This window comes from Protomyctophum parallelum (genome assembly GCF_964188405.1).
Source record: "Protomyctophum parallelum genome assembly, chromosome: 2".
In the NCBI taxonomy this organism is placed as follows: Eukaryota; Metazoa; Chordata; class Actinopteri; order Myctophiformes; family Myctophidae; genus Protomyctophum; species Protomyctophum parallelum.
This window is the reverse complement of record NC_139699.1, coordinates 47556865-47583696: the sequence shown is the minus strand read 5'-3', so window position 1 is coordinate 47583696 and position 26832 is coordinate 47556865. Positions and strand designations below refer to the sequence as shown.

At 43.4% G+C, this 26832-nt stretch overlaps 1 protein-coding gene across 1 annotated transcript in view; it reads left to right on the top strand.

Moving 5' to 3' along the window:
• LOC310878927 (protein kinase C-binding protein NELL1-like) overlaps window positions 1–26832 on the top strand; it is a gene marked incomplete at both ends in the record, with an annotated part of 351954 nt that overhangs the window by 310123 nt on the left and 14999 nt on the right. Inside the window, 2 exons of the mRNA XM_083793343.1 lie at window positions 21011–21204; window positions 24875–25054. Coding sequence (XP_083649469.1) covers window positions 21011–21204; window positions 24875–25054 — 374 coding nt within the window. The remainder of the gene's footprint in view (window positions 1–21010; window positions 21205–24874; window positions 25055–26832) is intronic.

Sequence of the window (26832 nt, the reverse complement as noted above, 5' to 3'; positions counted from 1 at the left end):
GGAATGGGCAGATCGTCATGGCTACATACATTACATTTTGACATACCGTGTGTGTAAGTGGACATGGTGGCACTAAAGGAAAGGGCATGGGGTCACCAAAACCAATAGGGTTCCAATAGGGTTCATCTTCAGTAAATTCCACGGCAGATATCTGAGGAGAGTGAATGGTCTTTATTTGTCAAGCACTGTTATGTGTAGACGTATGTGCTCGACGTTTGTAATATTCACCAGCTTGAAGATATATTTTTGGGGTCCTTATTTTATTTTGCTAATTCAACGGTCTGGCCTATAATTAACCCGTAAAGCGCAACTCAAAGCATGCCCGAATAACTGGCAGAAGCCATAATATGGACGTTTTTCTTGCACTGATTTCGGATCTTTCCACAAATCAGGGCAGTGACTAAATTAAAACTGGTCCGGAAATGCTTGCCAGTTGCATCTAATTTAAAACCCAAATAATGCCAAATATAAGGCATTACGATTTCCCCTTTCGGACTCGTGTGTGTGCTTGCGTGCATGCGTGCGTGTGTGTGTCTCTGTGACTCTCGGCCTGTCTGTTTGCCGTGCTGTGACAAACCGACTCCATGTTGGATATGCATGATGCAGGAGGCAGTGCTAGGCACGGTTACACATCTAAGTGCGTGCTTAATTATTAACCACTCCATCCTCCGCTCCACTGTGTCACGGGAGAGGCTGAATGACAGGCTGACTGTGTGACAATATAGCAGCACAAGTAGTTGAATAATAAAATCAGATTTTAAACAGACAACATGCATGGACGCTTTTTTTCCCGTTCCGCAGAGTGTTTGATAAAAAACGATGAAATCTTTCTAGTCTTTTCACGATTTTTCAAAAATAGCAGACCTACAAGCTCGTAGTGCGCCACTCGGAGGCGCGCTATGAGTAGATACCTTGCGCGCTACCTTGTAGATCTGCTATTTTTCAATAGCTAAATTACAACATAATGTTTTTTTTTTATCCCACAATTTTGTAACCCAGTTTTCTTTTCACCCAGTGCCAATTATCTAATGTAATCCTGGGCGCTACACTTTCTCTGCCAACCTGGGGGGGGGCAGCGGACTGACCTCATGCCTCCTTCTATGCATGAGGAGTCCAAGCTGCTTCTTTTCACCTGACAGGGGGGAATTTCCCCGTCCGGACGTAGCGCGTGGAAGGGACACGTTATTCCAACCAGTTCCTTTCCCCTCCATCAGGCGCCCCGGCTGGCCAGGGGGAGGTAGTTTTAGAGACCAGGATTACTGCATGGTTTTGTGAGGGTATCTACCCAACATAATGTTTAAAACACCAAAAGGGGTTCCCGCTCAAAATGGGTAAAAATAAAATATATTTTTTATGATAATTTGCATATTGCTGCATGATAGTATTCAATTTATACCTCTGTGAGCGTGTGTAGATCTCAATATTCCTCCATCTGTACATTTTATTTTTCACCTGCAATGTAATGACTTAGGCTGTGTTTTTGCACATGTTGCATTTGGGGTCTTATTCACGAGTGAGGGGAGGACGGAGAAGGAGATCAGCCGGAAAATCGGAGCGGCAGGCAGTAGCTGTACCGCACTGTTGTGACGAAAAGAGAGTTGAGCCAGAAGGCAAAGCTCTCTGTCTACCGAGCAATCTTCGTTCCTACTCTCACCTATGGTCATGAAGTGTGGGTCATGACCGAAAGAATAAGGTCGCGAATACAAGCGGCCGAAATGAGTTTTCTTCCGACGGGTGGCTGGCATCTCCCTTAGAGATAGGGTGAGAAGTTCAGTCACGCGGGAGAGAGACTCGGAGTAGAGTCGCTGCTCCTTCGCCTGGAAAGGAGCCAGCTTCGGTGGTTCAGGCGCATCTGGTTAGGATGCCTCTCGGGCGTCTCCCTAGGGAGGTCCTCAAGGCACGTCCCACTGGGAGGACACCCCCGGGGGGCAGACCAAGCCGCAGATGGACGGATTACATGGACTCACTAATGTTACTCTGGAGAGGAATGTCTGGAGCTTTCTGGTGGAGCTGTTGCCCCTGCGACCCGACACAATGGATGGATGGATGGGTGTTGCATTTGGACACAGCACACTGTACACACAAGCCAGTCATTTATAGCATTGTGGAGTTATGGCTAATCAAACAAAGATGGTGGGGTTTTATAGAAATACTATAGAATTGATTTAAGGTATGTGATGCAAGTTGTGTCCTGGGGAGCACTATGATTCTTCCTTTCTTCTCGCGCTCAAAGCGTTTGGCAAGCCCTGTTCTAGAGAAAGGATGAGCGAGTGGGGCAAATACCCTCTGAGAGACGAGAGATACATTAAGAAGAAAAGGGTTACTTGAGTGGAAAAGTATAGAGAGTTGTTGGCAGAGACGGCCTCAGATTTGCTTAAAGTACTAGGCGATAATATCTTCCTCCAGGGGAGAGGGTATATTTTTCAAATTATAAAAGAAATTGCCCCAAAACCAATTGGAAAATATATATTGGACATCAGAAAAAGAGAGAGATAAGAGATGAGGAGGTAATTGCTGAGTAAAAAAATTGAAAAATGCTATACTAGAAACAATAAGAAACTCCTTGCACCGAAATTACATATCCTGCATAACAAATCCCGCAATAATCATTAATATCAGCTATCTTGCATATTAAATACCTCCAACCATTGCAATTCTTTCAGATCTCACAGCCAAATCACAATCGCAAACATACAGCCATCAGTCACAGTTCTAATTAGAAATTAAGAGATTTGTTTGTGGCCTTTGATCATGAGCTTTGAACAAAGACACCAGCAGCATGAAATAATTATGATTTCCACGACACGATTAGTGACGCCACTTATGAGTCTCATTTGCATGTTGTTAAAAGACGCCACTAATGACACTGCTTCTGATTAATACGTGGCGTAATTGTAGGATAATGCATTTTCGTTTTTCGCGCGTATTTGTGTGTATCTTTGTGTCTGTGTCGGTCTTCATCTGTGTGCGTGTGCCTTTGTGTGCACGTACGTGTGTACGCTTCTCACCAGCCAGCTAACATTATGTTGCTGTAACAGTGGATCCTGCAAACCTACTCCCACTGTGCAATAGACTCTGAGCCAAAGGGGGAATAAGTACAAATGTCAATACAACAGGATCCTCTCTCTCTCTCTCTCTCTCTCTCTCTCTCTCTCTCTCTCTCCCTCCCTCTCTGTTCCACAAAAACAGTCTGTCAACCAAAAAAAATGAACGTTTTGCATGTGAGAAGGTGGAGGCAGCTTAAAGTCTATCTCTCTCTCTCTCTCTCTCTCTCTCTCTCTCTCTCTCTCTCTCTCTCTCTCTCTCTCTCTCTCTCTCTCTCTGTGAATAGGTTGAGGCAAGTGAAAGTACGATATGTGAAACGGCAGTCGTTTAACTGTGCCTGCCTGATAGATTCCCCAAGAAGTCTATGCACAGCAGTGTGAGGGAAGGCGAGAGAAAGAAGGGTGAGAAAGACAAGGGACGTTTAGTTGAGTGTAAAGTAGCTATATATAGTATTTGGCACTTGTACTCGAGAGCACAGGTGGGATTGCTCCGTCAGTGCTGATAACCACTCAGTATACCGATGCCAGGGGCTTATAATAATATGGATAATTTTCTCATTCTTTCAACTGCTGAAACACCTGACGATAAGACTGAAGGTCCCTTTCTGAAGGGGCTGTACACTATGCTCAGAAGCAGAGCTGCCAATAGACGGCACACACTTGGCCAAAGAACTCTTTAATATCCAGAGTATCTTTTTCATTGGATCCTTTGGAGGCCTTCTGTATTCTAAAGGTAAATTGGCTTCTACAGTACCAGATACAGTACTGTATACAGTATACAGAGTGTATACAGAGTGTATCTGGTGCTGTGTCTTACTCCCAGCACAAAGTGGGGTGAAGCAACATTGCAAGTTTACCAATTATCATGTTCATGCCCGCAGTGGCCACAATGACCTCTTTTCCACCAGTTGGTTCCCAATGGGAACCGGTTCAGTTCTTTTTGGTTTTTAGTCCATGAGCCAGAGCTCCAAAATGGGTGGGCAAACTATACCCTATATTAAATTGTTTATAGGATCAATACAAGTAAATTAATACATGATAACCCTTCCACAGTAGTACCTTTTTCATATTTTTGATTATTTTGCATATTTTCCTACATAATGCCTCATTTGCATATTAAAAAATGTAAAATTTGTAATATAATAAATCATTGCCTTCATGTAAGTACTCAATTGGGGAAGTTTCATGGTGATAACAATCTAATATAGGTATGGTTTTCCCTACTCAATTAATAATTAACGTTCCAATTTTGGAGCTCTGGCTCATGGACTAAAAACCAAAAAGAACTGAACCGGTTCACATTGGGAACCAACTGGTGGAAAAGGGGCCAATGTGTAGGTAGTAGGTACCAAATCTACCCATATACTGTACAGTATGCAACTATACTGTACCGTAATGGTCTTAAAAAATGTGTGGACAGGCAAATTGTTGCTATCTCGAGGGAGTGATAAAAGCCAGAAAGGGATTGTGCCACAGAGACCTCATCTGAAGTCTGGTGTAGTCTCCCAGCACAGTATCTCGCCACTATTTAACCCATCTGCTGCCACCTGGTGGACACAGACTCGCAGACTGCCCAGCCGCTTGTAGTGTAACACACGCTGGTTTCACATCCTGTTTGGGGCGGCCATCTTAGATGCTTAATAAATAGCGTCAATGCTAGCGAGCTAAAATGAAGCCCTAGAAAGCGCCAATGTTCCCATCTAGATCATGGGATAATCAGCAAAGACCTCCGAACATCGCGCATTTTATCCAAACCATGGAGAGTTCTGTAGATTTCGAGTTATTCTGCTTTTTAGTCAGCCTGTATAAAGGGAGGTGGACGGCAGCGCGGTTGCGCAATCCGATCTAGGATCGCTAAAGAAGGAAAGGCCGAGCCAAAAAAAAGAAAAGAAATCAGCGATCCTGATATCAATAATAAAGCTTATCAGACGGAACGTTACGCCAGAAGCAGTTGCCGGTTGGATTCCAACCGGCGGAACCTTCCTTCAGAAGCAGTTAATTTGTTAAAGAGCACATTAGATAGTAGATGGATTGACCTACATAGTCCAGTTCACAATGTGTGAACTGAATTGAACACATAACTCATATTCCTTATGGTAGATGACATTGCTGAGAGACTTGGCATTGAGGTTCGGAAATAATTAATGGTCTGGGCCAGATTTTCCATAGTCTATTGTTGCATTGGATGGGGGCCCTGGTATAGCACCAGCCAATTTCACATGCTGGGAGGCCAAAAATCACAGATGTGAAATATGTAAAGAGCTCAGAAACGGCAGATAAACCATTAAGCACTGTTTTCATTATATTTCATTATTCATATTAATATGATTATGACTAATAAGACATAAGAAAACAGAAAAGTAGTCGATGCCTTGAACAGAGATAAGACAGAGGGAGGGAGAGAGAGAGAGCAAAGAGATGCCGCTTATTTCACTAAGCAGCAGTTCAAAGACTTTTTCACTATATGTAAAACATGTATGAACCCACATTCTAATGGCTTCATCTGTCTCTGTTTAATGTACAGCAACAGGCCATTAGTATCCATGTCGGGGCTCAGATGTAGCCTACAGAGCACGCATGCGTCCCTGGCATGCTTTAACCCATTTAGTCCTGACGTCGAAACATTTTAAATGTCTTTTTAAAATGCCTTTTTTTCTGAAAAACCTAATGTTTCTATATCAGTGGTGCATGCTCAATATTTCATGTCAAGGACCCCGAAGATTATATGTAATATGCCGCCGACCCCCATCTGAAAATATGTTGTTCCAGGGGACCTCTCCAGAAGCAAAGATTTGAGTTAAAAACTGAAACTCTGAAAGAATATTCAAAAGATTTGAGGCACGTTTTCACGATTAAAAAAAAATAGCAGACCTACAAGTTCGTAGTGCGGCACTCGGTGCCGCGCTATGAGCTTGTAGATCTGCTATTTTTCCAATAGCTTAAGCATAACATAATGCTTAAAACACGTCCTATCAAATCCAACCCTTCACTGCGTTGTCTACAGGGGTTGTTGTAACTATACATTTTAACAGCGATACGATACATGGTTGACGATACATGGACGATGTTGGTTCATTATGGCGACACGATACGATTCAATGATTTGAAATCGATACAGTAACTATTTAAGTATTTAATACATTGACATTATTTTAAATGAAGTAATTAAACCCCTCTTGTTCTTTTTTCTACAAAAAAATGATAAATACCACGCACAATAATTTAATTCATAATTGCATAGCAAAAAGATTCGATACCGATTATTTCCATTGCAAAACGATACATAGTCAATGTTGCTGTTTTCATTTCGATATACTTCGATTCTTGAAATTAAAATCGATTTTTCGATGTCGTTACACCCCTAGTTGCCTATAGACGTCCAATTTCAGTGGTTTGCGATGGATCACGCTCCTCGCCAACGTATGAATGGTTCTAGGTTGCTAGACCGGAAATGAAAACTCTGTCTCTATCCGCCTCTGTAAATAGATTTACAAAATACATTCAAGGTGACGTCCATTTAAAACGTATTCAGCATGCTAAAATATGTATCTGAAAACATTGTGGGTTATAAATATGCCACGTAGTAGCAAACAAACATGCTTAACTAGTAGTGGCCGTCTCTCTGACTCTCTCACTAAAACAAACAGAATCTCAATCACTGCACCCGTGTGCAGCAGAGCTGCTAACGTCCCATAGCCTGAAGGGATGGGGCGCTCTGATTGGTTCAGAAATGTACAGGCTTCCAATTCAGACTGAAACGTTAAGACCAACCTGCAATGATGGGTGCACAATACAGTATGGGTGCAAGTTGTGGTACTTGTAAAACATTGTCTCTGGGTGTTAAAATGACAAATGTTCAGTATGATTTTTCTATGATTTAAACACAGATTTTGCTGTTCATAATGTGGCATTAGCAAGGTAGAATTAGAACGTACACTCGTACAGTATCTCATAGGTATACATCATTGGTGAGATGGTGAATATTCTACATATTCAGTGTTGAACATCACTGAATATGTAGAATATTCAGTGATGACACGTTGGGCGAGGCGGTGCTGGGACAGATTTGGTTGGGCTTGCTTTATCTTCAGCGCCTCAGTTGCCATGGCACTATGATGCCGTCTTGCAACTCCGACAACAATTGTGATGGCCCCAGTTTGAAGGTGTCATTGATAGTGAGGCGTACTGTGCAACTCCCTCTCCAGATATCAGTTGTTGTTGTTGGGGTATTTGCCACTGTACATTTTGCTAACAGAACATTGTATTGATATTGTTGTCATGGACGCATAGTGCCACTTTGTTGCCCCAATCCTCAACTACAGCTTTCAGGACATTAGCTATACCGGTATATTTTCTGCTGTATTCCTCCAAGGCATTGAGCATGTCTGCAGGATGCCAAATTTTACAGCCCAGTCTTCAAAATAGTGAGCAGTTATTGTCGTTAATGAGTCAGTGGTAATAGCAACTTTGTAGGCTGTGGACAGAATCTTGGACAGAAGCGGGAGGTGGAGATTTCAGTGACTTTCTCCCCAACGACTATCACACTGTCATGGTGATGTGTCATGGATGGTGACGTCGCCCGAGGCAGTCGTCCCACTTGGCCTTGGGTGTTTTGCTTTAAGGTGATTTAACATTACAGACGTCAATGGGATTTACAACCCATATTTTTCGCACTGCTGTGTTTTTTCCATCTACTGTAGATTGACAAAATCATCCCACGCCGACTCCATATAGTAGCCATCGTAGCCATCCCACTCCTATACGTGACTTTAGCATGCATATATTTGTGTACCCCCAACAATTTAATTTTGAACATTTTTAATTGGCTATTTTTGAAGGATGGCCATTCAAAAAAGCATTCACCCGTAGTTCAAAAGTCATTGAGTTGGCATAATTTGTCACATCACTATGTATGTGGCATTGCATTATGTCATTTTTGTCTTGCATGGTCTTGCATTGTTTCCTTGTGCTGCATATCATTCCATTGCTTTTTTTGTACTTCCGTGTTGCATTGTGTGATGTCACGTGAGATTGTGTTTTGCGTTGCGTTGTGTTTTGTTGTCTTCAATGTCTTCCATTGCCTTTTGTCGCATTGCATTGTGTTGTTTATTGCTGTGCAGAGGCCCGGAACAGCAGGCCCCTTTGCTTTATTGGCCTGTCGAAGAACCGGCGTTGCTGAATCTCCTGCATGCATTTATTATTATCCCTGGTGCCTTGGGGAGAGACAGGTGGCTTTAATAAACAGTAATAAGCTGTAATCACCCATGCACTCAAGGATCACCGTAGGTGTACTCACCAACATTTGCATTTGTTCGGATGTGTACTATAGCCTCTTTGTTGCGAACGCAATGAGCACTAACTATGAGACCCTGCAGATCATGTCTGTCTGTGTGTGTGTGTGTGTGTGTGTGTGTGTGTGTGTGTGTGTGTGTGTGTGTGTGTGTGTGTGTGTGTGTGTGTGTGTGTGTGTCTGTCCCGCTGTTACACCACCCGCCCGCCACCAGAGGGCGCAGCTGTATTACACAAAACACACGCACGCAAGCACTCACACACACACACACACACACACACACACACACAACTTAACTTAAAATGAAAAAGAAAAAACTTAACTTAAAAAAACCTTTAAAAACACTTAACTTCAAAAAACGTAACTTCAAAATAAAATCTTAAAAAAACAAAAAAACTTAGCTTTAAAAAAAATCTTTAAAAACACTTAACTTCAAAAAACTTAACTTCAAAAATTATCTTAAAAAAACACAAAAAGATAACTTTAAAAAGAAAACCTTAAAGTATGTAATTTATTGTCTCCACCAGGCCGAAGGCATGTGGGGAGAGTATGTTTTGCACTCCGTCCGTCCGCGTGTCCGTCCGTGTGTCCGTCCGTCCGTGTGTCCGTCCGTCCGTGTGTCCGTGAACAGCTAATCTCGGCCACCGTTAACCCGGTCGATGCCATATTTTGCACACACACTCCCTGGATGCCAACCATGAACCTCTGCCCCAAACTTTCCAGAACGGCCTGTTATAGCGCCACCAGGAGGCCGCTTTGTGCAAAACAAGTTTTTGCACAGTACACCTACAGATTTTGTCCAAACATCACGCAAATTGGTACACAGTCTCTCTAGAGCCATTCAACCAAACCGGTCTTTCAGATTTCTCAGACTCCATCCTGATTGGTTAAGATTGGCTTCCAAAGTTCACAGGAGTGCTCAGTTTCAAACAAAATGCTGCAAATCATGAACACATCGCGTGATTTCCGTCAAATTGTGCACCCACATTCCCACTAGGCCCAGGAAAAAATGCCACATGAACAATTTCAACTCAGCCTCAAGGTGGCGCTATAACTGGCCGAAAAGTGTTTTTACCTCTAACTGCACGGATCTGTGGATAACCTGGTGGAGACCTGTGCCCAGAAGGGCACCTTTTCTAGTTTAAAGTGTATCACTGGGGGCGCTGCGGGCGTGTTCCTTTGTCATAAAAAAATGGGTTGCAAAATCATGGATAAAAATTGTGTGTGTGTGTGTGTGTGTGTGTGTGTGTGTGTGTGTGTGTGTGTGTGTGTGTGTGTGTGTGTGTGTGTGTGTGTGTGTGTGTGTGTGTGTGTGTGTGTGTGTGTGTGTGTGTGTGTGTGTGTGTGTGTGTGTGTGTGTGTGTGTGTGACCTTTCCATATGGCTTGCCTGGATGAATGCAATTGCAGTACACTTTAAATAGACAGAAAGCACAGAGCTCTCTGATGCCTTCTAATTACCAACATCTGTCTTCAGAAGAAGCTGTTTGTTCTGTGTGTGTGCGCGCGCATGTACACACGTATGTCGTACGCACGCACGTGCCCACGCACACTGTATCTGTCTACATGGGTGTACACTTATTTATGTTTTTGCATGTTCACAGTCGTGCCCGCATGTTCACAGGTGATTGCGTACAATGCGTGTGGGTTTTGAAGGTTTTCAGGGGCCTTTGTGTTTGCCAACCGACCTGCCTTTCATGCTCTTTCACACGACGCTTGTCACAACCAGCACCTCGTCTGCCAGCAGCAGAAGCAGTTTTGTGGCTGAATGGGTTGAAGGCACGTCGGCATGAGAAGCAAAATTAATCCTTCGCCAGTGGAGGTGTGTCTGTCTCTCTGACAGGGGATTTCATTTTTCTTTTATGCAAATACCCCGTCACAGTCAATCCTAAGCATTGTGCGTGCACACACACACACACACACACACACACACACACACACACACACACACACACACACACACACACACACCAGCAGGCAGAACTTGATACGGCAACCAATTAGTCTGGTTTTCAGTACTGTACCAGTTCATTGTACTTGCAACTGCTGTTGCCACGAGTCTTGCACCCCTCCCTCTCAGACTCTCTTTTTCCTCTCCTAGATAGCACTCATCATTCACTCATTCAAAATGCAATTAAAAGTTAGGATGGGGGGGGGGAGGCACATTTTCACAAATTGCTTTTTTTGTCGACTTTTATAGTTGCCTTGTCTGTGCGACACTAACTGTCATTTCCTTCCACTGCCTCACAGGCAGGCATAAGGTGCAGGTAGGCAGCATAGCGGGTATAGTGGCATATAGCACGCTGTGTTTGTTTGTTTGTCTTGTGTTTATTTTCACTCTGAGAGAGACTCCACTTAGTGAGATTGAACCAGAGGCTAAGGGATTGGAAAAGCTCTCCTTTACAGCCTAGGGAACCTAAACTGTTTCTTATAGTGTTTGGAACAAAGAAAGGTTGAACACAAGTCCACAAAGTACTCCACAAACATCAGTTAATTCACCAAATTCACACAGCGGCTAACGTTTTTTTGTATTGATCTTTCTAGTAATCCTTGCCGAGCCATGAGGCCCATAGGACAGGAGCCTATCTCCTGTTTCTGTAGCATGAGGCAGCTTGATGTACAAGTACACCCCCTGGACATGACGCTAGTATGTCGCAGGGACTGACCCCCAATCCAACCGTTGATGTACAGTGCCAAGCAGGGCACTGGGTCTGAGTCTTTGGTATGATTCGGCATGTTTTCGAATCCCCAACCTCCTAGTCGCAGGGCGAACACTGCCACTGAGCTATTTATTAGGGATGCACCGAAAGGGAAATTCTTGGCCGAAACCACATACCGAATATAGGAAACAGTTGGCCGAAAACCGAATATGATTAATATCATATATCTTTTTTCCTACCATTACTGTCATGGCCGTACCTTAAAGCTACCTGATTTATGGCAAAAGAAATGGTTATGGCAAAACTTAATTAAATAATAATCACTATTATGGGTCCATAAAACATTTATTCAGCTCTTTTGAATGCATTAACACTAGCATGTCTGAACTACTCTGACGGCTAACGGTCAAGATGACCGTGTTTTTCGTGCAATTCCATTGGCCACTCTCCCCCTGCATCTCTTCTAATGCTCTTCACACCTCTCCCCCCGCCGTGGGGGGTTGACGACTTGCCATTGTCTTCTAAATGTCACATTCCAACTCATTCAAGGCAGCAGCTTCAACTCGTCAGGACAACTCAAGTTATTTTTTACTTTGAATTTCAGTTTACCAAACTATAATTATAGTGACGGTGTGAGCGCTATATTGAATACCCTTGCACAGCAAAGACAGTTCGACTTTGTATTGAGCCAATAAAATAGGCTACATTATTGTAACAGCCAGAGCCAGGCACATTGCTCAGTCAGACGAAATACGACATTAGAGTTATATATTGTAATTTTTATATAGAGGGGGAAACATTATAGGCTACACGTGTGTTATCGATAATTAATATATTATATATATATATATATATATATATAATATAATATATATTTGATTGATTGTGCAAAAAAAAAAGGAAAGCTGTGCGTGCGTGCAAATCAGTTCCACTGGTCGCTTGCAGAAAAGTGTACAGACAAAGGACGGACAGAACTAACTGTTATCTTTTGACTGATAAAACATTTAAACGTTCGTTTCGGCGAACAGGTTGCCTTCTGCAGGATATATTGAAAACAGCCTGAATTTTTCTTTTTAAACATGATCCGGATTAGAACGAGCTGGCGATATCTATATGCCAGAATAGGCTGTGGAACAATCCACATCAGCAGGCTATAATGCCGGTTTTAGCGTGCCCTCCGAAAAATAAAGTCAGACATTTAATTATTTCTGCAAACCGCATATAACAAATAGCATATAACCTCTAAAACAACATTTGGTCTAATATTGTTTTAGAGGTTATATTTATATGCGGTTTGCAGAAATAACAATGTCTGTTTATTTCCCCCGAAAAGGTTTGGGAGCGGATAAAACACTGTCCGACTTTGTTTTACCTTTGGGTCGCTTGCAGAAAGAACTGTTCTTTTGACTGACAACACATTTAGATGTTCGGTAGGTCTATCTGGTTGGAATGATTTCAAACACTTTTTATTTGGATTCGCATCGGCAAGCATTCTCGCTCCATGGAAAGGAAATGTCTGTCTAGTCTAACCGAGCATTCACATCCTGACCCTCATCATGGATAATAATCATTGTATTCCTATTTAGTCCAGGCAAAATAGCATTTCCAGACAGACTAATTAAAAGAGATTTTTTTTCACCATAGATCATCTCTATGAGGTGTCTAGAACAACATACTAAAAGTCCTAAGAAATCCTAGATGCGGAAATATGTTTAATTCTCATCAATTCAAGATGTGTGCTAATACCTCGAGAAAACTAAACACCCTAATGGGCTTTTTTTTTTCTTTTGTCCTATCACAATGAATCTTTCCACAATGAATCTTAACATGAAAACTAAACTTTTTTGTATTACAAGTTTCTCTGAAACTTAATTTGAATATGCAAATTAGCTTAATATATATTGAATATGCCCACATTTGCATATCACGAAAATTACTTTTCCCCAAAATGTATAATATTTACATTGTTGTTTGTTAATGATATCAAACACACTGATCAGACTTTCATGAACCATTTCATCGAAATATTGTGACTTCATAGAATAAAAAAAACACCATTCATATGTATGACAAATGCATAAATCCGTCAAATCTTCCTCCAACCATCCTACTGCTAATGGTTGATGGCAATGCTGCTTTTGGACTGGCCTCTAACCTGAAACCTGCCGGGCTTGGTTGTACCTACCGGGGGCATAACCCCCACCAGCAGTGTCTCAGTCCATTCCAGTCTTCTTGTTCCTGTACTCTGCAGACACGCCTGAAGCTGTTGCAGGCCATCTCCCACCACCAGGTAGACTCCATCACACATCTCCCACCTCCAGGTAGACTCCATCACACAGCTCTGTCTCCTCCAGGTAGACTCCATCACACATCTCCCACCTCCAGGTAGACTCCATCACACAGCTCTGTCTCCTCCAGGTAGACTCCATCACACAGCTCTGTCTCCTCCAGGTAGACTCCATCACACATCTCCCACCTCCAGGTAGACTCCATCACACAGCTCTGTCTCCTCCAGGTAGACTCCATCACACAGCTCTGTCTCCTCCAGGTAGACTCCATCACACATCTCCCACCTCCAGGTAGACTCCATCACACAGCTGTCTCCTCCAGGTAGACTCCATCACACATCTCCCACCTCCAGGTAGACTCCATCACACAGCTCTGTCTCCTCCAGGTAGACTCCATCACACAGCTCTGTCTCCTCCAGGTAGACTCCATCACACAGCTCTGTCTCCTCCAGGTAGACTCCATCACACAGCTCTGTCTCCTCCAGGTAGACTCCATCACACAGCTCTGTCACCTCCAGGTAGACTCCATCACACAGCTCTCCCACCTCCAGGTAGACTCCATCACACAGCTCTGTCACCTCCAGGTAGACTCCATCACACAGCTCTGTCACCTCCAGGTAGACTCCATCACACAGCTCTGTCACCTCTAGGTAGACTCCATCACACAGCTCTGTCACCTCCAGGTAGACTCCATCACACAGCTCTGTCACCTCCAGGTAGACTCCATCACACAGCTCTGTCTCCTCCAGGTAGACTCCATCACACAGCTCTGTCTCCTCCAGGTAGACCCCATCACACAGCTCTCCCACCTCCAGGTAGACTCCATCACACAGCTCTGTCTCCTCCAGGTAGACTCCATCACACAGCTGTCTCCTCCAGGTAGATTCCATCACACAGCTCTGTCTCCTCCAGGTAGACTCCATCACACATCTCCCACCTCCAGGTAGACTCCATCACACAGCTCTGTCTCCTCCAGGTAGACTCCATCACACAGCTCTGTCTCCTCCAGGTAGACTCCATCACACATCTCCCACCTCCAGGTAGACTCCATCACACAGCTGTCTCCTCCATGTAGACTCCATCACACATCTCCCACCTCCAGGTAGACTACATCACACAGCTCTGTCACCTCCAGGTAGACTCCATCACACAGCTCTGTCACCTCCAGGTAGACTCCATCACACAGCTCTGTCACCTCCAGGTAGACTCCATCACACAGCTCTGTCACCTCCAGGTAGACTCCATCACACAGCTCTGTCACCTCCAGGTAGACTCCATCACACAGCTCTGTCTCCTCCAGGTAGACTCCATCACACAGCTCTCCCACCTCCAGGTAGACTCCATCACACAGCTCTGTCTCCTCCAGGTAGACTCCATCACACAGCTCTGTCACCTCCAGGTAGACTCCATCACACAGCTCTCCCACCTCCAGGTAGACTCCATCACACAGCTCTGTCTCCTCCAGGTAGACTCCATCACACAGCTCTGTCACCTCCAGGTAGACTCCATCACACAGCTCTGTCACCTCCAGGTAGACTCCATCACACAGCTCTGTCACCTCCAGGTAGACTCCATCACACAGCTCTGTCTCCTCCAGGTAGACTCCATCACACAGCTCTGTCTCCTCCAGGTAGACCCCATCACACAGCTCTCCCACCTCCAGGTAGACTCCATCACACAGCTCTGTCTCCTCCAGGTAGACTCCATCACACAGCTCTGTCTCCTCCAGGTAGACTCCATCACACAGCTCTGTCTCCTCCAGGTAGACTCCATCACACAGCTCTGTCACCTCCAGGTAGACTCCATCACACAGCTCTGTCACCTCCAGGTAGACTCCATCACACAGCTCTGTCACCTCCAGGTAGACTCCATCACACAGCTCTGTCACCTCCAGGTAGACTCCATCACACAGCTCTGTCTCCTCCAGGTAGACTCCATCACACAGCTCTCCCACCTCCAGGTAGACTCCATCACACAGCTCTGTCTCCTCCAGGTAGACTCCATCACACAGCTCTGTCACCTCCAGGTAGACTCCATCACACAGCTCTCCCACCTCCAGGTAGACTCCATCACACAGCTCTGTCTCCTCCAGGTAGACTCCATCACACAGCTCTGTCACCTCCAGGTAGACTCCATCACACAGCTCTCCCACCTCCAGGTAGACTCCATCACACAGCTCTGTCACCTCCAGGTAGACTCCATCACACAGCTCTGTCTCCTCCAGGTAGACTCCATCACACAGCTCTGTCACCTCCAGGTAGACTCCATCACACAGCTCTGTCTCCTCCAGGTAGACTCCATCACACAGCTCTGTCACCTCCAGGTAGACTCCATCACACAGCTCTGTCACCTCCAGGTAGACTCCATCACACAGCTCTGTCACCTCCAGGTAGACTCCATCACACAGCTCTGTCACCTCCAGGTAGACTCCATCACACAGCTCTGTCTCACACAGCTCTGTCTCCTCCAGGTAGACTCCATCACACAGCTCTGTCTCCTCCAGGTAGACTCCATCACACAGCTCTGTCACCTCCAGGTAGACTCCATCACACAGCTCTGTCGCTACAATTATGTTGTGTGTTTCCTACTCCTTAAAGGTTTCACATGTGACATTAATTCATTTATTTTTAATGTCACAATGACACAATCCCTTTAATGTTTTGCAAATTCATCCATCCATTCATCTTCATCCTCTCATCCGAAGTCGGGTTGCAGAGAGTTCCAGACTTCTCTTTCCTGGGCCACGTTAGCAGGGGAACCTCCCCTGTTGTTGCTACCTTGTCGTGGTGGTGAGGCTTGTGTGCCTCTGTGACCCTGAGGACTATACCGGTGGGGGTTATGCCCCCGGTAGGTACAACCAAGCCCGGCAGGTTTCAGGTTAGAGGCCAGTCCAAAAGCAGCATTGCCATCAACCATTAGCAGTAGGATGGTTGGAGGAAGATTTGACGGATTTATGCATTTGTCATACATATGAATGGTGTTTTTGATGTTATTCTATGAAGTCACAATATTTAGATGAAATGGTTCATGAAATACTGATCAGTGTGTTTGATATCATTAACAAACAACAATGTAAATATTATACATTTTGGGGAAAAGTAATTTTCGTGATATGCAAATGTGGGCATATTCAATATATATTAAGCTAATTTGCATATTCAAATTAAGTTTCAGAGAAACTTGTAATACAAAAAAGTTTAGTTTTCATGTTAAGATTCATTGTGGAAAGTTTCATTGTGATAGGACAAAAGAAAAAAAAAAGCCTATTAGTGTGTTTAGTTTTCTCGAGGTATTAGCACACATCTTGAATTGATGAGAATTAAACATATTTCCGCATCTAGGATTTCTTAGGACTTTTAGTATGTTATTCTAGACACCTCATAGAAATGATACCTGTTGAAAAAAAATCTCTTTTAATTAGTCTGACTTTTGGGTCTAAAATGGGCTAGATTGCCTGGCCTAATTCCTATTATCTTATCAACATAGTAAACTAATTCCAAGTTAACCAGCCAAACGTATATGATTTAATTAGAAATGGAATGCAGGCTTGGCAGTTGAAATGCAAATTAGCTTGAATAATGCCGTCTCCAGCTGTCGGGAGGTATGAAACTTCAATGCTTGCGGGGGAGAAGGGTTGACGGCGGTCAGTTTGAACATCATATTTACAAAACGTTTCAGATGGAGAAAAAAAACAGAGATGATTTCAATCGAATAGTTAGAAAAAGTCATGCAAGGGAACTTTCTCAAGTCTTCATGGGCAAAGAAAATCCACTTCAAAATCGGTCAGAAAGACATCTCCAACGTGCTAGTGTTAACTGCATACACTATTCGGTGATATATGTTCTGCCTATTCGGGCCGAAATAGGCAGAAAATGCATTTTTAGCCATTTTCTGCCGGGCCATTTTCTGCCGAATATTTTCTGCAGCCAAATATTCGCTGCATCACTATACTATTTATGGAAACAACCTAAACGATGGGAGAAAAAAAAACTAATTTCACCCACTGTTTTACACCTGCAAACCTGTGAGGTGACGATAAAGATTCTGAAACATTGAGAGCTTGTCGATGTGCTATTTGCAATTGTGAGCTTGTAATCTACAAGCTGGTGGCGGTTATCTTTGTGACTATTAGGGCTTTATCTCAATATCATAGAATGTGGTCTAAAAAAAAATTCAGCACGTTTGACCAACTAGGCTCAACACGGCCAATGCGTGTCTGTGGAAGACTACTTTGTTCTACTTTGACTTATGATCCGAATGTCAACACAATATGCTGCTCCAGATGCACGTCAAGACAATACAGTTCCAAATATGCAACATATAAACTATAGTTTTCCACTAAATAATGCTCATTTCCTATCACATGGTTGATTGCTATTCAGGTAAATAGCTTTGGTAACACACGCCACACTCTTGGTGAAAAAGTCTCAGCAACTGCACTGCCTCTAAACGGCTGAAAAAATGCAGCATGAGCCCCTCCATCTACAACAACAGCACCATCAACAGCATCCTGGTGAGCTGCATCAACACCTGCTATGGGAACGGCACCACCCTCAGCCACAGATGTCTCAGCACATTGTCGGGGGGCGAGCGTCCCTCCATCCAGGACATATCATGCCAGGCGTAAGGCTAAGTGGATCATCAAAGACGCTCGACACCCACGCAGCCACAATTCCCTTCACGCTGCTGCCATCAGACGGGCCATACTGCTGTGACCTTTTCCGCCGCCAGGCAGTCAGGCACTGAGGCTGAGCCTTTCCGGCATGTCAGTCTTGGCAACACAGGCCGTTTTTTTTTGTATATATGATTCTGAATACACTCCATTGCCGTTACTGGCACTATCACTAGTATGTACTGTATATTACTCTGGATATACTCTATTCCTATCATATGTATTTTGATATCTGCTGTTAAGAAAACTCAGTTTCTCTTGAGATTAACTTTGCTGTACATAGTTAAGGTTCTTTGAGGAGAAAGTAATTGGAGCTTGTAAAACACAGCTTTGAGAGATAACGTCCCCAGCACTGCGTATGTGCCAGATGTAGTGTTGTAGTCGAGACCACCTAAAGAACTACACTACCCAGATGCCAGTAGGTGTTTCAAATGTTTTCTGCAAGCCATGGCAGTGTTGTTTTCGTCGACTAAAACTAAGACGAAAAATGTTCGTCTACCTTTTTCCACTGATGAAAACTAAATGGAAACTAAATGAAAACTAAGCTATGACGACTAAAATTATAAAGACTAAATATACTGACAATTTCGTCAACAAACAAAACTAGACTAACTATAATGTTAGGAAGGGACTAGTGGAAAAGAGATCCAGTATAAGTCATTTTACACTTGGTTGCATGCTGAAAATAGACGATCTACAACGTGTCATTACGACGGCATCAAGGCCCACCAAAATACATTTTAGTCGACTAAATCAACTGTAGATTTAGTCGACTAAATGAAAACTAAAAATGTCAATAAAATGTATTTTTTTATATTTTGACCATTACTACTAGGGTTGTCCCAATCCGATCACGTGATCGGGTGCAAAAAAAGTGATCGGGGCATCCCTTGTATCAATATTATATCCGTATCATGATATTAGACTGGATATTGTCTGTGATTTTGGATATTCTCAGTGATGTAAATAGGTTTCCAATGTAATGAGTCCCAGGATGCAGGGATGGTCTTGTAGATGAGTCCCAGGGACATTTGATGAGTCCCACTTCAGCGACGTTGTCAGTCACATTTTGTCATTTTTACAAATTGCAGCATTAAACTATCATTTCATTTTTGATTGTTATAATGTGGTTATATTCATGTAGAAATGTATGAAAGAAGTGAATACAATTCCAAATCTGAAAACTTTAATATTTGCAAAAATGTTTGCAACAACAGTGCAAAGTATGCAAACAGAACAACACAACAGTGCAACGTATGCAGAACAGTAAATAATATAATGGCACCAAAATAATGTAAAATATATAAATAATAATAATAATGTGGTGCAATCAGTGAGCTTAAGTATGGTGCATTTAATGCACTGCAGCACAGCTCATTTAAAGTGACTCATTGTCTGTTTGTGAATCGGGTCTGCTTGTCACGCTAAAACATGTTCCCCTAAATATTTCTGTCGGAGGCAGCGCGGTTTAGTTGAGAGAGTTGCGACATCTCCGTTCACTGCTTATTCGTGGGGCTGCAACGGGCTGCAAGCGTCACTGATCACTCAATTGTCGTCACTCTCTCTCTAAACGGCTCTAGTCTACTCTAGAGGCTGCGCTCGGAGCGCTCCGCTCCCCGGTCAGAGCTCGCCTGAGCAACATGGCGGCGCGCTGTGTTGACAATGTAGTTACAACAAATTAGTGGTTCTACAACGATTTCTACATGGATTTTATTTTTTATAACATAGGATGAGGTCGGATGTGGGCATACAAAATGATCGTTTCCGTAGATTATTGTTTTACCGCATTTTTTCCCCCCGCGATTTCTTTTCAGTGTAGTGTCAGAGTATTCACCTGTTGTACCCGTGTCAGAGTACCTGTTGTACCCGTGTAGTGTCAGAGTATTCGTTCCACCCATCTGTTTGTGCCTTTTTTGCCCATATATGGAGATTTCTGTATCTGTGTCCTTTATTCCTACATATGGACTTCTGTGTCAGACATGCCCAAATATGGAGTGTTGCGATGTCAGAACAGGCCAGCTCCATATATGGAGTCTGGTCAGGGGGCAGGAGCCTTTTGTGGCGGTTCTGGACAACCGTGGGTCCGACCGACTCGACACCGGGCACTGCATTCCCTGTGGGGGTGTGTCGAATTTCGGTGTGTCGTGGGGTGAACGGTCCTCGAGTTACGTGGATTACAGACGTACAGAGACTTGGTGCATTTAGATGTCATAACCCTCCAAGGTAGACCTGCAAGTATGGGATGCGTAGTTCTCTCAGTCTTGAAATAATGATGTAAAAGTATTTTATGATCATGAATTCTTTCATAATTTAAGAGTAAATCATTGGGAATTCACTTCCTGATTTGAGCTGTTCAAAAAGTGCACGTGGGCAATCACTGTTGTGCTCTGTAAGACTGTTATGTTGCCTAGACCTGCAACATGTCACACAGATCCCATGCACAATATTCTCAAAGGGCCCCGATTGAAGTGGATTATAAATAGAAAGGTATTCCTGTCATGTTATTCCAGAGTTGTGTCAGGTTTAGATGTGGTCCTGGGGGTTCTTATGGCAGTAACTTAACTTCACAAAAATAACATCTCATTTAAACGCAACTCCTATTAAATTGTGACAAGCCTCTCCCATCCTTGTGTGCAATGCCCTCCAATTAAGGACATAAGAGACGTCGTAGTGCTGCATGCGACAGTCTTTGAAGTCTGAACAGGAATAAATATTTACCTCTACCAATGAGAACTGGTGGGAATGATCGGGGGTATATTGACGATTATTTCAACTTTTGCCTCGATTACAATGACCAAATAATGATTATATTATAATGTTACAAGAACAAGCTGTACCATAAAACATTAGCTATCAGGCTCTTATGTCATTTAAATAAAATATGATTTATCACAGGGCACAAAGATGAATGACATAAGATGAACAACATAATAATGTACTGGAAATAAGGTTACATATCATAATACCATAATGTGACTTCTTCGTTCTTCCTCAGTGTGCACTGGCGGCGTGCCCATAACTGTGCTTTTTTTTAAATATACTTTTGGGGTTCTTGCAGATGTTGACGAGTGCAGTATGCAGACACACACCTGCTGGAATGCCAGTGTGTGCGTGAATCTCCCCGGGGGCTACGACTGTGTGTGCACGTCCGGACCGGCCTGCACGGGGGACTGCCCGCAGGATGAGGTCATCAGACGCAACGGGGAAGACTGGAAACCCAGCTTTGACCGCTGTGCAATATGCTCCTGCAAGGTATGCAAGGACACACAGTAGAACACGCACACACATACATGTACTGTGTACACACACGCTAGAGACACATCTACACAGTATACTGTATGTGGCACATGAATATATACAAGTATATGCTACACAGAGCCTTGGATATAGACAGAGTTACGCAAACTGCGTTCACTTCATGGGGCTTCAGTCCAATGGCGACTCTCCTACATAGACTTCTATTGAGAATGGGGACAACCAACTGGGACAAGACCTGGACCAGAAGTAGGCAGAAATGCATTGGACTCAGGCAACAGCACAGCTTTAATGATCTTAAATCCCTTTTATTTTAGATTGTTTTGTAGTAATAGTGCAACATATACATTACAGAGACTTTAGTTGTTACTGTACAATACTTTAAAACAGTTGTCATGTTGCACACATGCTTAAAATAGCTCTTATTTGCACCGCCCTCGTTGAAAGCAATGTATTTCCAACTCCAGCTTGTCTCAGTTCAGGCTGCATGAACAGTGCTCGAGCACTCGGTGTCTGCCCCCCTCAATGTCGTAACTCTTCTATTAGATGGCTCTGATGCCACATATCCAGGAACATCTGAGTGTTTAGTTATGACTTAACGATGCATAGATAAATCCATAGACGTGCACATACTGTACACATTGACATAGGCATGCAAATTCATAAAACACAAAAATGACCAACAAGATACAAACACCTGGGGGTCCCGAGTTCCAACCCACAGCTTGAGAACCACTGGTGTAATTGTGCATGCACGCACACACCACAGAGTGATACAGTACGTTGCTGCTGTGCCCTGGCTTGGTGCCCAATGCAGGGCGGTGAGTGGTAGTGCAGTGTGTGCTTACTGGACTCTGTGCAGGGTAGGGCATTCACTTCTAGTCATTTTTACTAGTTGACTTGTTGTTTTTTGGAAAATAAATATTTGTAGATTTAAAAACTGTGTACAACTGGTGACTATAACTATAATCTGAGGCCTACAAAATCAAAAAAAAAAAAAATCTTATCAACTAGTCAACTAGTACCAACAAGGTTGTCTAGTGGATTTACTAGTCGTCTAGTTGAATAGTCGACTAGTTGCTTAATGCCCTAGTGCTGGGTGGCGGCAGACCGTGGCAGTGAGTGGCGGTGCAGTGTGTGATACTGGACATATCTGTGCATGGTGGCAGCAGACCCTGCTGGCAGCCATTTTCATTAGAATATTATTACTGTCCACGGCCACATTCACACACCGAAACCTATCACACATACAGACAGTACATAATTAACACATGCATATTTGATGCATGAAATAATGTGTTGTGAACCCTGTCAGAACAGAGAGCAAACAAGAAATAAAAGGCTATTTGCAGATCCTAAATTAGGTTTCATTAATGACACCTCCATAGAGCATCTCTTCCTTGATCATGTTTTTTTCTTTTTAAATACTATCTTATACATTCCACACACATCTGCACATGATATGAACATTTCTCTTCAGCATTACCCTAACCCTAGCAGCTAACCCCTTACGCTGTCGTGGAATGTATCATTTCTATTTATAAAAAATAACAACTTAAAAGGGTTTAAAGCTCAATCAAGTACGAATATATCACAGATAACATACATTGAAAACAAGGAAAAACAAGGCACAGCAAGAAAAATAAGTGCCTGTGGCATTTACAAATTAGGGTTTAAGAACAGAAACAGCAGCATTCGGCACATATCTGTCTGTGGCAGCTTAATAGCTCATTGTATATTGGAATGTAGGCCTTACAGCGCAGCTGGAGAAATACAAGATATTGATCAAAATTGTCTCGGAGAGCTACGGCTCACCCGGTGTGATAAATATCCAGCTGACTAAGTGGGCTTCTCGGAACCGAGGCTTACTAAATATAAAAGAGAGGAGAGTTACTCCTGCTACTCAGCAACAGAATACATGTACGTACTGGGGTGTAACGATACATTTTAACAGCGATACGATACATGGGTGACGATACGATACATGGACGATATTGGTTCATTATGGCGATACGATACGATTCAATGATTTGAAATCGATACAGTATTAGCAAAGAAATTTAATCTGTGTGAAACATGTGGATAGTGCTGTTTTTTTTTAAGGAAAAATCCATGAATTTGGATATAAATAAGTAAACACAGTGATTCTCGGGAAAATACATAGACATTATATTAAACTAATTGAACCCCCTCTTTTTCCTTTTTCTTCTTAAAAGTACTAAATAGCATGCACTAAAACATAGTATTGAAACAAGCGATTATTTGCATTGCAAAACGATACGATACGATACAAAGTCAATGTTGCCGTTTTCATTTCGATATACTTCGATTCTTGAAAATAAAAATAGATTTTTCGATGCAGTTACTATATCGTTACACCCCATAGTACGTACTCAATCCAACACCTAGACTACATGAGTTTTCTCATCTCTGCCCTCGCAACACACTTCCTTAATTGTTCAGCCACCCTGGTAGAACCTGCAGTATTTCCAGCGACTGAAGGGTCGTAACCGTAAAGACAAAGGCCATTAAAGATCAGCAGTATTAGTATCGTGAGGTGTAGTGCTTACTGTAGCGCGACAATAGGCATCGATAAAACATCGGCTGTGTATTACCCCTTAAATGGTATGCAGGATCATTTTTATGGCTCCCATACATTTTGTAACAGCCATTTTATATACGCCTTTTACATCTCCATTACCCTCTGGTCCCTCAGTGGGCCCTATGTAGCCTGTGCTGGGCACGTCGCGTGAAATGCCGTAAAGTTTTCACTGGGTAGAGAGTTAGAGGGATGAGGACACAGCGAAAAGCCAGCAGACCCGGTGGTGACTGCTCTCGTATTTTTTGCATTCGGAGCCCATAAGAACCACGCTCAAATTATGTTCACGCTTCATTCACAGCGATAATAAATGTCATTCTCAAAATTGAGGTTCTATAGCCTCCTCCTCCTCCGGTGTCCTGGCCTTGCCTCTCCACAGTGACTGCACTGAAACGAGAACTAAAAAGTTTCCTAGCCATGTGTCGGCTAATGCTAATGCAGTATGAAATGAGTGGGTTAGTGCGCATGCCGCGTGAATGATGGTATGAGTTTTACCTTCGGGCGTAGCGGCCCATGACGTTTGTCAGCCATATAATTTATCCACACCTCTTTCTGTGTAATAAATAACACAGGAAGGCTTTGAAGAGGTTTTCACCTTAGCACCACCCACCTGAACTTAAGGCTCATGTTGTATGATAATGGTGGAGGTTAGGAGAGTGGTTATAGTGATGATGACACAAAAATGGTGTATTTTTGATTGGGCCTTTTGACTCAAATTTCAGGAAGAAAACAAAAATACACACGGAAGACTAATGTCAACTCCATAGACAGTTTAGACACATTCAGTTTAGACACAAAAAAAGTACAAAAATCATGGCACAAAAAACAACAACACAACAATAGTATGCGTGCATGCATCCGCCTGGGTGATGTCAGACTGCTGGGCGAGCGTTGGCGCTTTGGCATGGGGGGGGGGGGGGGGGTCAGATCAACATATGGAATGAATTCTGTACTGGCCATATATGGAGCGTGTCTTGAGTGTACAGCATTCGATGAGGTCAGATCGACGACATATTATGGAATGTCAGAAAAGGTCAGCAACAATAACCCTTGTCAAAACGGGGGCAGGACGGACAGACGTTCTGCAGGAGGAGACACTGTGACTGCCAAGAGGAGCCGGACGCCGACCTCCTCTGCTGTCCCAGCTGTGACAGCAGGCCCAGCAGCCAGTGTCTGGACCAGGACGGACGCACTCTCTACCGCAGCGGGGCATCCTGGACCTACGGCTGCCAGCAGTGCCGTTGCATGGTCAGTACACGCACGCACGCACACACGCACGCATGCACACACACACACACACACACACACACACACACACACACACACACACACACACTGAACCGATCCAGTTCTATCCCAGACGTTATGTAGTGTCATGTTGAAATATAAAAGTGTGGGGTGGGGGGGGGGGGGACTATGCCAAACATCCTGCATGCGTGTCTCTTCTCCAAAACCACAATTTAATAAAACATTAATCCGACCTCCTGATTTGGCATATTAGTGTTTTTTTATTGCTAGATCACGGCCGCGACTCTGGCTCGAAAAGGGCCAATTACTACTTCTGTTTCACAAAATGCCAAATGCAAATCGCGGGGTCTTCTTCACAGCCTTTTTTTTTGTGCATTCTGTGGGCAGGATGTAATCGGTTTATTGAGCGATTTTGTCCAGCAGCATCCTGACGCATGCATCTCTGCATCTCTGCATCTCTTCATCACGCATCTCATGCATCATTCATCTCCCTATCCCTGGGTTTAAAAGCCTAATTAGTCTGTGCTGCTTCTTCCAACTATAAATCAGCCTCAGGGGCTGGTCATGGTGTCTGGGGGAGAAGCGTTAGATTATGATTATATCTTCTGTGAGAAGTTGATATTCTGGCCTATAAGCATGGTGAGAATTCAGGTTATGGGGTCAACACCATGTACACACCCATGTACGTGTCTAAATACTTCCTCCTTAATGTAAACGAAGTCCACACCCACAACACCAGAGGGAGTGCAACAAACCATGTACAACCCAGATTCGGCACAAACAAGGGACTAAATTATTTTCGCTCCTATGCCACCAAAATGTGGACCGCCCTACCAACAGTCATTAAGCCATGTGAATCCCTTGACTCCTTCAAGACCGCTCTCAAAGGGCACCTACGGATGGCTGCAATTCAAAACTAGCCTCTGTAAAATCTGAACCCCCCCCCCCCCCCATTTCCCCTCACTGTATATGTATCTTTTCCCTTTTTGCTTCCTATATGATGAATTCCTGTTCTGTTCTTTAGCTACATAGAAGTGTCTATTTGTATGTCTCTAAATGTTTTTTATGAATGTGGACCCTGTTGTAAACAAGTGTAATGCTTAATTGGGTCGTCCACTCACAGTTAACAGTCTTTGTATTGAGTTTGTGCTTGAAATGTACTGTAATTCTGCAAACTGTTAATAAATATTTCAATCAATCAAAAAACTCAAATAGTTAGGATATTGTGGTATCCTGGAATAATGGTTTCACCCATATGTTGGTTTAGCCCAGACTCATGTTAAAGCAGGATAAGTGCCACAGATGTTAAGACGAGCTTGTCCTTACTTTGTCCGCGGTGCCAGAGCCGTAAAGACAGATTTTGTTTAATCCATGTTAATCCCCACTTGATTAGCACCACGCTAGCATGTTGCAAATTTTTTTGCTAGCTCCGACCTATTTTCACGTAAAAACGGCCCAAAATCCTGTGTGCACACCCGTGCATGCGCACAAGTCGTATCTATATGCATTATGGCTCATAATCTGCAAAAGATGCGATGTTCGGCGCTTGATTTGAGCTCCATCTTGTGGATTCCCGGCAGTATAGCACTCAAGGAGTTAATGACGTCAGATGCCCGCCAGTTTTATGTATGCAACCCAAAGTGTGGAAGTAAACAAGAGAACCTTCAGCTATATTGTCATCGTGTGGACATTCAATTCTTTCTGCCAGACACTAAGAGTGACAGCCAGAACATTACATGGTGTCAAACTTTTAAGCTTGTTTTTTTCTCGACCGGAAA